Below are 13151 nucleotides of genomic sequence, written 5' to 3'. Positions count from 1 at the left end.
TTCCAGTTCTTCACTTCACATAACTACAGGTTTAAGAATATCCCTGTAGTCAACTTCGGCACTCCTCAACTAAAAGATCTCTGAGCAAAGAGCACCCTTGTGGGGCCCATCGTCAATTGCAGCGAAGACCTGACGAGGAGCAGGCCCGATGATGAAGCATGCCACCTATTGGTGGGTGAAGGCTCTTGCTTCTAGCATTTAAGTGCCTAGATAACCTAGTCATTCTCCTCTAGTTGGGTTTCAGTAGAACTCCATTCTATGGAACAGTGTACCTCATTGTTTTAACCCCACATATTCCATCTCCAGACTCTGGCCCATAGGCTATCTACAAATGAAGGTTGGCTCTTGAACCCTTGCCTGCCTGTAGTTTAGGCAAATTGAATATTTAGAGCACCGAATTAGGAATTCCTTGCTTGGCAGCAATCCATGTTTAATTTATGATGGTGGTTGCTGTGATGGGCATCAGCACTCGGTTCTGGAGACAAGAGGCCGTATTATCAAATGTGCATCAGGTGTATGCTCTTTGGTATTACAGAAAGGGCTGCAGACACATGCGTGGCCCCTTCTGTAATGCCAGTGGTGCGGGTCAACATGTAGCACCAGCCTCATCTCGAGGGGCATTGCCACATTTGTATGGGGCGTAGACCTATGTAAATGAGGAAACCCTGAGGCAAAGAGGCCGTCGGGATGGTGGATACAACTGTGCGTTACAAAGAGGTGGCACTTAGTCAGTGTGCCACAAGGGGCTGCCGCTTGGAACGAAAAGGAGGATGTTTTATGGACCCTCCAGAGACAGCTCTCTGAAGTTGGGGTGCAGTCATTGACTATACCCACCTACAAGGGGGATCGTTGCCCCATTTTAAGTGCAGGCTGGTTTACCGCCAGCAGTATTGCAGGCTAACTCTGCTTCAAACAGCTGGTTTACTGTGTTTCACTAATGTGCTGCCCCAAGGGCAGCTGCCAGTTGCGCCCGGGCAATGTATTCATTGTGACAGGGCGAGGTCTGGGCCGAGCACACCTGGTTGAAGGTGTGCTGTAGCGCAGACCAGTGTAATGCGCCCTGTCTGCGAAATGGATTTAAGACATTTTTTAGGGTTAAGCATGCAAGAGCTGCAGCCTGCTGCAATCTCTTTGTGGGCTTTTAACCACGCCCACCACACGCCCATCAGTTTCATTGGTTTGTGGGCTTGCCTTTTAAACATTGCTTGATTTTATTTCTGAAAGGCATGCCTTTTCTGTGTTTAGCCCTCACAAGTGCACCGGCCAGCTACTGAAAACATACAAGGCTCCATGTTTTCAGCATGGTTCCTGGACTACGTTTTCTTTTAATTCCTATGCAGTGTGATCTCACTGCACATTTGACAATACCTTTGACTGCGAGGGAACTTCTGTTTCATTTTGTGTGTTCTTTCATGCTCATGGCGTGGCTCTTTAAATCGGGTCGGTCATGTAAAACTGTATTACTTTACATTTTCAGTTTATGTGGCAATAAAAGTCCAGTTAGGAATTTACTACGGTAACGGCTCTAAGTCGAGCAAATGCGAGACCCATTGCATTGCAAATGCGAGACCCATTGCATTGCAAATGCTTGTTTGAGCTGGAGCCAAAGCGAGAAAGGTAGAAAAAGGAGAAAGATTAGAAACCAGTGACAAAGGGAGGAAGCGGGGATCTAAAAACCTGCAACAATCAGGAAGTGAGATTTTGTTGGGGTTTTTTTTGGCAGTTTTATATCCCGAGAACTCTGCCCAAGGGCATTGCAGCGCTTCACATGAGCACCAGTTTCATTGCACAAGGCCGCATTTTTTTTCCTCACGCATTAGGTTATTTTGAACAGAATCAAGGGATGTTGAGTGGACACTGGGACTAGAACCTGGTTCCTTTTTTCCATGGTCGGCAGCTCTGACCGTAACGCCATTAGGAGGCAAGAGGCGGTTCCGAAGGAGGCAATGTTGGCATTTGACAGCGCGGGCAGCAGCAGCCTCCTAAGAAAGGTTTAGGGCCCTTGCACGCATTTTATTTTTAACAAATTAAGCACTTGCGTCGCAGTCATTCTAATCAGGCCGTTTGCCGGTCAGTGTCCACTACAAACCTAAAAAGATGAGAAATAACAAGAACTCCGCGGTGAGGACATTCCTGACGACGAATTACTGCTGACCATACCGAAGCTGTGAAATCGAAATGGTAATAAGGAACCTTCTCTGATGCCGCAAGGGGACTCTCCCTTTTCCGTGCTCCGCGGCTCATTTTTAGCGCTATAATCCTGCCTTTATTAACCTGACACGCTCTCTAAACCAAGGCGAGGGCCTTTGGTATTTATTTAAAACGCGGCTGCTCGTTGCACAGCGCCCACGGAGACTACTAAGGACTTGGAGGCTCGGTGACGGAGTTGAATCAGAAATTAAATCCGTGGGCGCGTAAAAGAGTCGGGGGGGGCGAGGGTCATAGAAGTGGAAGGTTGTGCTTAACCTTTGAGCAACTGGATGCGAGATTACTGCTCCCCGTTTCTTTAATTAAGTGCTGCGCACCGTGGGACAAACCATTCTCTAGCGCCGTTTGCAAACGTGTGTGAAATTGAAAGGTGCGTATTCTTCGCCTTTGGCGCCCGTGTCTCGCTATTAATATCCTTTCACAACTGAGCGGTGTTTGCTGCCAGCGCGGGTGTGACGGAATTCACACCGTTTATGTTTCCAGAGCGCTGCACGCTGACTGCCCGTGGAGAAGCGCCTGTCCCTGTGCCCTCAGAGGCACCAGCCTGAAACTACAGTTACAGTGCGGCGACCAGCAGCAAGGATGCCAGGGGCCCTGGTGCACGGTAGGAAAACGGCCCCTTTAACTGCTGTTTTAGTAGTAGTACAGCAATTATCAGGGTACATTGGCCCCTCAGAGTTCTGGGCTCCGGTGCTGCTGCACCTGCTGCACCAATAGCGGTAACACCATGCCAGGACAAGCAGTTATGACCTAAACACCTCAGAATGGAGAATACCCTTTTCCATTTTTACAGTCTTCTCATATCTGGCTTTTGCAACCAAAGTTTAAGGTTTTACTTTTGGGAATTACTGGCCAGTAAAATCGTGGTTAGTGTGCCACCATAACGTGAAAAAAAACGTTTGTCGGAACACTGTGCTTGTCGTGATCCAGCAGAGTGGTAACTTGCCCGGAAATGCTGCCCAGCCTGACTTGTAATGAGCCCCATAGAACGGATAAAGTACCTTCTGCTGTACAGTGGCTTAACCAAACTGGTGCCCCCTCCCCCCCAAAAAAAGAACACGGAGCCCCCCTCCCCCCCATCCGGACTCACTCAGTCAAGGTGCTGTTCGTAGGAGGCGCCTTGGAGCTCGGGGGTGGGGGGGCCCTCACCTCAGAGGCCGCAGGGGCCTTTGTTATGCCCGGCTGCTGTACATGTTAATGATATTTCAAGCCACCAAGGAGTCCTTTAACCATATAAGGAGCCGAGTCCACAGGCTGAGCTCCGTTAAAAGTGGTAGAACTCCCCAGTGACTTGCAAGATCCTTATAATAGAAAGTGGAGGTTATATTATTCCGCATCATAGATGGTTGCATCACTCAACTTCCCTCAAACCTCTGAACCCCTGTCCTCTTGCTCCTTAGACAGGACTGTTCAAGATTGCAGCATAGATGTCAAATACTGTATTGTGAAAACAAACGTATTAACATGCAGCACAAACTTTGCATGCGCCTTTGACATAGGACATCAGTGGTTCCCAACTTGTGGCTCAGGGACCCCTGGGGCTCCGCGAAACCTCCTCAGGAGGCCCACAACGTCTTAGAAAATTAAATAATATTAACAGATTAGGTCCCCAGCTTTCAGTAATGACTTAGTGGGGGGTCCCTGGATTCCAATAATGATTCAGTGGGGGTCCCTGGGTTCCAGTAATGATAAAGTGGGGGTCCACAGAAGTGCAAAGGTTGGAAACCACTGTAGTACATGATAGAGCCCACAAGACAGCGCTGTTGCTAAATGTGGCGAGTGTAGGCCTAAGGGCACTGAAATTGCTTGAGCGGATGTGTGCTTTTTTCTTGAAGTAGATACATTCAAAGGTAAATTCTACAAACTATGGATGTTTGGCTTAAAAGGAATAGAGCTGTCATAGGAGGGGAAGGGTGCCTCCACAAGTGTGTGGTGGATTACTGTAATTAGGGAAGAAGACATTTTTGTTTGGAGTATCGTTTAGGAAGCAATGGTACTGCAATTTATACATAAACACTTAATACGTTCATATGGCCAGAAATAAACAGACACGTCTAACTATGATATGCAGAGTAGTAAGCTTCATGCTTTGGGTTGGATTTTTGTAATTTTCAAAGTTGTATTAGGATGTCTAAAACTCTCTGGACCTTTGCTTGATGCAGCTTAAAAGTGAAGAATCAATCAAAGAATTAAGCTTGGAACTATTCGCATATCTTGTTTGGTGGATAGTGAGGTTGGCAGACATGGGTTGTCTCTTAGTTTTTTACCTTAGCACTGTGTTTCTCAGAACCCTAGGAGTCTCAAACCCACTGTCCTAGGTTGGACATCCTAGTGTAAAGAGATTCCCTTTACTGCCATAACCACCTAGTGTGAAATTGGACAACTAGCAAAAGGCCTCATACTAGACAAATAAAAGTAATGTACTGGTGTTTTTGTGGATCAGCCTGTGCACATAGAAAATGTGAACATGCTATTGTTGTTGGGGTATGAATCGCTGAAACGCTACTCTGTCCAATACTACAAATTGGTGTAGGGCGGGGAAGGGAGGACGAATAGTGTGAGGGTCTTTATTTTAATTCTCTCGCCGCCTTTAATGAATTCCATACTCATCTGTTCTTCTCTCCATCTATTTATCTTGCATGACCGCTAACGTATTACCTTTGTTAACTTTGTTTCTGCTGCTGCTCCAGAGGGAACGCGGGAGAGGAAGAGGAAAAGAGGTCTGTGTGTGTCTCTGTGCTTTGCTGGTGCTTTTACCTGTAGAGTTGATGTTTTTCGGGCCCAAAAAAATCTGAGGTTGTCCATTGGACTCATTTTCACTGCCTGCAGCAGAAAGCTCTGTTACAGTGTCGAAAACAGAAGTTGCACTTGGTAATACAGAAGGCCTGAAAGCCAAACACAAGTGTCTTTGTGGATATGGGCTGGATGTGGACTTTTTTATAACACAAGCCGTTTGTCATCATCCATAAACCACAGTGCTTCTAGTTAGAGTGTTATTTTAGATTTACTTTAAATATTTAAGCTTGTATTTAGATATTTCCCCCGCTGCATGAAGATTTTTACTCTCACAGAACCCCTTGCATGTAGAAGAAATATCGCCTCATTAATATAATGGTACCTCTTCGAATGGTCACATTAAAATCCATTGTTCATGTAGCATGAGTGAAAGGCAATTTAAAGATTCAGCTGAATTTTTGTTATGTGAAGTGCTTTCATAATTTCATTAAATAAGTAGATCCTTTCCACTGAATCCAATAACTATCCTAGTAATCGCCTTTGGGCCAAGACTAAGTTTTATTTTCCTCCCTTACATGGGGGCTATAGCTCACTCCAGTTGAATGTAAGGTACTTTCGGCCTAAAAGGTCTAGCCTTGCTGACAGTGGCGTGCTCTGCGGGGCAAAGACCACTTGACACTGTGACAGTCTCACCCAAATGCTGAGCTGATGTTGTGACCTGTGGGTATTGTAGGGATCTCATTCATCGGAAAGTTCAGTTGAAAGCAGTGCATCTTATTTGCATGGTCTTGGAGGTCTCATTTACAATGATGCAAACTGATTGTTCCGTGACAGTAAGTGCTGTTGTAGCTAGCACTCACAGCGACTATACATTCTAGTCACTCTAGTGACAGCCTTTTATGAGGGAATGGGGTTTGTACCTAAAGCCTTGATCCTCCAGGATTCTCAAATGAGTGGGTCTTTTGGAATATTAAAACAGATGGGCAATCTAGCTCATAATTCATGTTTTCTTTAATATTTTACTTGCTGTCGGATTTCCCCATCAACAATTTTCAATGTAAATTTTTTTATCTCCTTTTACTTTCCATGAACAAATTTACTTACCCGGTACTCCCAACCGCCTCCAGTCTTCAACTGGTAATTTTCTTTCTCAGGTGGAAGATGTTGACAAAGTAGAAATATAAAGCTTCCAGATTTTTCCCTAGTTGGAGACTCTGGTACAGTTTTTACACATAAAGAGTAAAGGACACATTTTCTTCATAAAATATGCATGTTTCATTTGACTGCCATGACAGTTCATCCCCCTGAATTCCATTCATGGAGTTTCCTTTCATGAAATCGAGAAGAACTGTGTAAAGCATTGTACAAAAATCCCAATAATGCTGATAACAATTTGGCATGGTCCTGTGTTTTTGATCCATGCATTCTTCCTACAGGTATTAGTCAAAAGGTGTTTTCTAACTGGAAACATGCAAGGCTTAAACATGTGGTGTATGTAATCTGCTGTTTCAGACCCGGGGGAGGTAAGCATTAGGTACAGAGCGGGAGTGTCGCTTTGAGGAAAGTGTGACTACAAGCACACACCCCTCCCGGAGGAGCTATGATATGAGAATCCAAATACTACTGAGTATCAATGACGGACACCATAAACAATAGGTATTATCTTATGACACCACATTAGTAAGGTGAATTGCATTATATCACAGGCCATGTATTATTTATGTTTTCATTAGCGGTAATCAAACAAGGAGTGGCACCAGAGAGTCCACCTTGGTCCTGAAGAGGAGCCTAGGGGTAAGGCGCGGAAACATGTAGACTAGGAAGTCAGGTACATTACATCCCCCACTTCCGCAGCCCCTTTTTAATCATACCGCCTCTAACAGATCTATTAAATCATTGGAATTACTAGGAGACAGGTATTTTTGACTCACCCAAGACCCCACCACTCCTATCCCTCCTGTGATTCACATTGACAAGACTACATCAGTGCTCCCATGTAACCCGTAGGTCGTAGCACGCCCGCTCCGTAGCGGAACAGGAAGAAACCCAGTGATGAAGCATGCCACTAAGGGGTAACCCTAGTGGGTGAGGTTCTTTCTAACAGGAAAATCCTTTTTCCTGTCCATCCTGTGGTAGTTCTTTTAGTTGGGCCTCTTTTGTAATGCTATTTAATCTGCCACCATTTCTACTCAGACCCCATCTTTGAAAAGTGGAGGATGTGCATTGATGTAGGAAAACCTCCTGCTGTGTAGCAGATCTAGTGTCTTCAGCATGACCAAACTTTTAGTTTGGTTAATGCATGAAGTCTAGACTTTAATGTTTAAATGGTAGACAAACAACACAAGATATTAATGCCTTTTCTTGAATTGTCTTAAATTGGCGGTGAGGAAGTAGAAATTGTAAATTTGTTGACCTTTCCTTTGCTGCCAGTGGTTAGTTACTTCCCTCTTTTCTCCTTTTGTGCTTGATAGTTGTGTGTGATTGACCATTTGTCTTGCTTTACTCAGAGACCAGTCCCCTCTCCCCCTGAGACTCACCCTGCCCTTTTCACCTTCTCCATACATGCTAAGATAGGTTGTACCTTACAACTTTACATTGTTCTTTGGCTGGTCAGACCATCTGAGCATACTAGAATCCACTATAGACCTGAGCGTAAAGCAGAATAAAGGGCGTTGTGCTTGGGATAAACAGTAATTCATTATCTTGTTCATACGTTTGCAGGGAGAAATGGTGTCACATGACTCAGGAGGAGCGAGATGACAGCCTGCGATTTAATGAGAACATCACCTTCGGCCAGCTTGGGTGAGTTAAACATTTACATATGGGCTTATTGACCTTAGATCTTTTGAAGGGCCAGTAGGTAGATGAAAATGCTGAAAGCTTCCTTCAAGAAGACCACAATTTGATTTTTGATATCACCCATTTGAGTACTCTACAACTGAAAGTCCGATCAAGCCTTCAAGCTTTCCTGGCACTCGGTGGCTTTCACTTAGAGGGCATAATTTCTTCATTTACTTGCTAGTGGTAAAAAGCTAACTTTAAAAAAAACATGTGCATTGTGCAACAGGGCCAATCAGGGGCTGCCCAGAATACACACTCATTAAACTGCTTCTTGTTGCATCCTGACCATTCAGATCTTCAGGCACATATTTATCGTAGCCTTCCTATGTCAAAGGAATCTTGGTGGGAGGTAGGAGCTTCTCTGACCGGTCCCCTCAAATGTGGAACAGTCTTTCGAACTCGCTAATGATGAAACTCTCCGATGAGATGTGTCCTAGCTTGGGCATGACTCCCCTTTCCTCATGATGATCCCAGGGCAAAAGGCAGGCACTGCCTAGAAGATGCCTTGGCTTAGCCGGTGCCATATAGATGGAAAACGTACTCCTTACTTACACCGCATTAATAATATCAGTAAGTAAAGAAGTACTGAAAATATGCCAAATATTTGCTCGTACATATACATTGCAAGTAATGGCTTTGTCGTGCTGGTGATTTAGCCAGCCATCAAACAAATATCTCTAGTATGCTCATGTAAGAGAAATGGTGTTGTCTTCTAAACTTGTGCCCAGTTGTGTTAAAGAGGGAGGCAGGTCCAATTTCTATAAATGTTGACACAATCTGCTGATAGATGTGGCCATGCTTCAGCGCATGCACAATAGACTGCAATGGTGGCTATCAACAAATTGGAGAGGTACACTATTAAGATCTGGGTCTTGGAGCAAGGTCAGTTCAATTTAGATTTGTCTTTCTATTACACACCAACAAAAGGTAATAAACGAGATACACAGTAGAAACGTCATTTGAGATCGAAGACACAATAACCATATAGCATGGCTGCTGCACATGGAGCCTAAGGGAAAGAAATGAAACACAGAGTAACAAATAGGAAAACTGGAATTAAATAAAGCTTCTGAAAGACCTGCTCCGCCAACTTTCCATTTTGACCTCTACCAGAGCAAAGCCTGCTGCCCCTTTACCATTACACCAGTGGGCATGTGCAGGTGCTTATGCCACAGTGGCATGTTTTATGAAGAAGTCTCCCTTCATCTTCCGCCTTGCAGACATAGCACAAGAAGGTCTGTGTCCACCTTCATGTATCATGCAATACAACCTTCATATACCTAGGTGAAGCATACTGTGCCCAGATTCAAAACCACACACATTGGCACAACCATGTTATTCTAGGTGCTGCCTCATATGACCAGGTGGATAGCCCAAGGCACAGCCATATAATACCAGGTACACCCCTGTCTGCTCCACTTGAGCTGTCACATTCTGTGGTAACAACTGATGTGATCAAGAGCAGCCACATATGCCCCGGTAGATGATCACATGCACAGTCGCAGCAAACATGCACCCGTTGCTTTCTCCGCGTACCGTGGGACAGTTGGTGAGGGTCGTCCTACCTGTGTCAGTGCTTGATTTCGGGGCAGCTGGTGATGGCTAGACCCAGCTGCCCTAGCAACTAATGTCTTGCCAAACTGGGGGCATAGAAAGTCAGTTTATGAAGTCTAGGGCTGCAGGCTTAAAGTTACATTTGCCTAAAGGATGATAGACAGTGACAACTCCCCCGCCAACCAGTTTCCTCAAGGCTGACAATCATATCCAGAGACCCTTTGCTTCTACCCCTTGGCCAGCACAGAAGTACAGTAGTTTTCAAGGTAAACAGGACAGGAAAGAAACCAGTCACCTTTGGCAGTTCAAGTAAACAATCACTGTTCAGTCTCCTGAGCTTGGCTTCAGTCTTGATGGCACGGCAGCTGTTCTTGTGGGACAGCTTTTCTAGCAGTAGACTTGGAACAGCTACTGCGTGTGCAGAGGGGCCACTGGATAAGAGCTGCAAGTGGAGGGCAGAAGACAAAAAAAGCCTGATTGAATCTGCAAGGAAGGTTGGATGTTTGAATAATGTAAGAGTGCAGTCACAGTCCAGGTATAATGTGCAGTGTTATGAATGAATAGAGAACATGAGCCAATAGCATAAGGGAATACAAAAACAGTGACATGAGTGTATAGAGACCTGTGCAGTATTCTTAGTGAACAGACAAGCTGTGCTATGAATAGAGAAGTTGTGCAGTGGCACGTGTGAATAGAGAATATGCGAGTGTCTTAAGTGAATAAACAAGCTGTACTATGACTTAAAGAAGCTGTGCAGTGACATGAGAGAATAGAGACTCCTTGCAGTGTGTTCAGTGAATACACAACCTGTGCTGTGACTAGAGAATCTGTGCACTGACATGAGTTAATAGAGAATTTGTGAGTGTTTGCAGTGAATAGACAAGCTGTGCTATGAATAGAGAATCTGTGCAGTGACATGGGAGAATAGAGAATCTGTGAGTGTCTTCAGTGAGTAGACAAGCTATTGTATGAATATAAAAGCTGTGCAGTGGCACGGGTTAGAGAATCTGCTGTGATTGTCTTCATTGCATAGACAAGCTATGCTATGAATATGGAAGCTGTTCAGTGGCATGGGTTCATAGAGAATCTGTGAGTGTCTTCAGGGAATAAACAAGGTATCTCAGGGTTTTCTTTAAATGGGCAGTGATAACCTTTTTGCAGCTATAAGGAGATGTGCAATGATTAATAATTCTTGGGAAATAGATAAGGGTTGAATGGGAGACATTCATCTATTTTGACCACCAACAGTGTTGGACTGGTAACCCAAAGCAGCCCTGGTAAAGTTTGGCAGACCAACTCCTCTAGGGTGCATACCGAGAGAACCTGACCACTACAATGGGGATTGGGGGTTTCGCCCCCGCCCCGGGCAAGTTGGGAAAAATGCCAACAATGGTGCATTCAACAACACATTTTTCATTCAATTTTATTAGTTTTTAAAGCATAGTAAATGACGACCTTACAGTGCACCAGGATACAGCAATCTGTATTGGGGTTCTTCAGTGATGCCCTCACCATAACTCTCTTAACAGTGTCTCCCATCTCTCCATAGCCCCTCTCTCGGTATTTCATTTGTTTTATAGCGCTTCTCTTGCCAGCATAGGGCGTTGAAGCAGTTTACATCACACACACATGCAGAGACAATGATTATTGTTGTTCAGTGTCTGTACACTCTAATCATTCCTGCCAAGAACCACGCATCAGGCGTTAGAGTAACACATTTTAGTGCTGGTGGGTCCTCATCACCACACCACAAAGAATCAAGTCCAGGCCTTTGCGAAATGCTAAAAAATGAACAGATGGTGGCCACTATTTTTTTCTGGAAAAGGTGGCAATCCTAAGTAAGCACCAGCATTGAGGCCCCAGTTAGTGGACGGCAGTCGAGTGTCGTTCGGCACTGAGCACCTATAAAGAGAGCCTCTGCCTCAGCCTTCCTACTACCACACCAGCTCACATGTAGGAGCGTGGAGGCATCTTAGCAAAGAAAACACAGCAGTCAGTGCATATGCAACACTGCTACAGACCGCTCTGGCAGCCTCAGCATTGCCCTCCGGCAAGCGGTCAGTCTCCGCTTATCATTGTGATCAGGGACTATCTCTATTGGTAGAGTGGACAGTCCAGTCCTGGAGCGTGTTATCATTATGTTGGGGCGGGCCGTAAGTTACCCATGGTGACATTTTTGGCAGAGGGAAGCTGAATGACTTGTTTGTTGCTTAATATCATGGCGCCACAGTTGTTTTACAGTAGGATCGTCTTAGAAAGGGTCAGTAGGTTAGTGAACCTCCTTTTCGGGTATTTTGCAGCAGTTTCAATATCTTTTTAGAGCTTCTCATTTTTTGAACATGTGTAATTCCTTATATTTCTTTCTTTCAAACACTTAATTTATTGGTTTGACTTGCAAAAACGTGTCATATGTTGTCACATATCGCCTTTGAATGTCACTCATAAGTACACTGAAGTCATGAAAATGTCACACGAAAGTATGACTACTTGTCTAATGATTCGAGTGCTCCTAAGACGGCATGGTCTCTCGTAGCCAAAGGGAAAAAAAAAACTTCTTTCGGTAACCTGGATAGTGAGTTCTATTTTCAACTGTGTTCCTGATAGAGCCGCTAGGTGGCAGGCGATACACGCATGTGAATGTATGCAGAATTAGAAAAAATCTGCGGCGGGAACCTCACGTTGTAGCGAAAGACTGACATCAGAGAAGTGGCGAAGTATCGAAGGTTGCAATCCGACCATCATCTTGCTCATTTATGTTTTAAAAACTCTCCTGCAAACAAAATGACGACACGGACAAGTGTGACATTTAATCTGCCCTGACTAACTTTATTGTCCTGAATAGGCTGCGTTTTAAAATAACATACGCGGCAAGAACACCAGCAGCTGAGATCTTTATGTATCCATCAACTTAAGTGGTATAAGAGGAGTACGATAACTCGTGACTCGAGTCATCAGAAAATCAAATAGAGGGTTCATGTACCTATTACAAAGCACTGCCCGGAGCAGGCATGTCATAGGTTTGTATTTTTGCCCAGGGGTATCACACTGCTGGTGTGATGCAAGTTACAGTCCCTGAAATAATACGTTTAGAGCCTTAATGTTTTTTCCTCAATGTTTTGTTATTCCAAGGTTGCTAAAAAGGTTTCCTTTGGGCAGTTAAAAAGGCTCACTAATAAGTGTTTTATAAATGGTTATCTGACATTCTTACAGTGCATGCATAACTTTCATTCAAAGATTAGAAATCTCATAACCTGCCCAAGTCTGACATTCGTACAGTCTCTTTTATACAGAGCTTAGAAAACCAAAAGCCTTCCCCAAGTCACAGTTTTATCTCTTAAGTCCCTGTGAAGTGACATGCTTGTTGTCTTTGTTTCCAGGAACCGATGTATTGAAGCTGCAGCTAACCCCCAGCCAGGAGGAATAGTCGAATGAAAGGCGTGCTGATGGCCCTTAAATTGATGCATTTGTCATAGGCTCAACTGAGAATGAAATTTAGAAGCCTCCCTCACCCTCCGCAGGTTGCTGTACTGAATGCAGAACACACAAGGTGGTGCGCTGCTGAATGGTCCTGGTGTCACCACCTGGACAAAACCCACCCATTTCCCTGGGGCTGGCAGGATCCCGGATCCGGCTCTGTAGGAGCTGCCGGACCCGACATAAAGATGGATGCTGAACCTATGAACAATACATTCCACAAAACTGTGGGTGGTGCCAGAGATTTATTTAGTTAGATATTTTGTGTTTGAAGGGCTGAAATCGTAAAGTGTCATCTCAGAGCTCTACGCTGGGGGAAGGTTAAGCCCTTCACTGGA

At 44.6% G+C, this 13151-nt stretch overlaps 1 protein-coding gene across 4 annotated transcripts in view; it reads left to right on the top strand.

The window, feature by feature from the left end:
• The window catches only part of KIAA0513 (KIAA0513 ortholog), a 342714-nt gene that overhangs the window by 317038 nt on the left and 12525 nt on the right, over positions 1-13151 (top strand). For 2 of the 4 annotated variants that reach the window (XM_069218112.1, XM_069218113.1), the window contains exons 11-12: positions 4899-4928; positions 7666-7746. In XM_069218112.1, the coding sequence (XP_069074213.1) occupies positions 4899-4928; positions 7666-7746 (111 nt within the window). The remainder of the gene's footprint in view (positions 1-4898; positions 4929-7665; positions 7747-13151) is intronic. The other 2 variants (XM_069218115.1, XM_069218114.1) reach the window with 1 other exon arrangement.

This window comes from Pleurodeles waltl, chromosome 12 (assembly GCF_031143425.1).
Source record: "Pleurodeles waltl isolate 20211129_DDA chromosome 12, aPleWal1.hap1.20221129, whole genome shotgun sequence".
Classification (NCBI taxonomy): domain Eukaryota; kingdom Metazoa; phylum Chordata; class Amphibia; order Caudata; family Salamandridae; genus Pleurodeles; species Pleurodeles waltl.
Note: the sequence above shows the minus strand (reverse complement) of the source record. Positions and strands in the feature narration are given on the sequence as shown.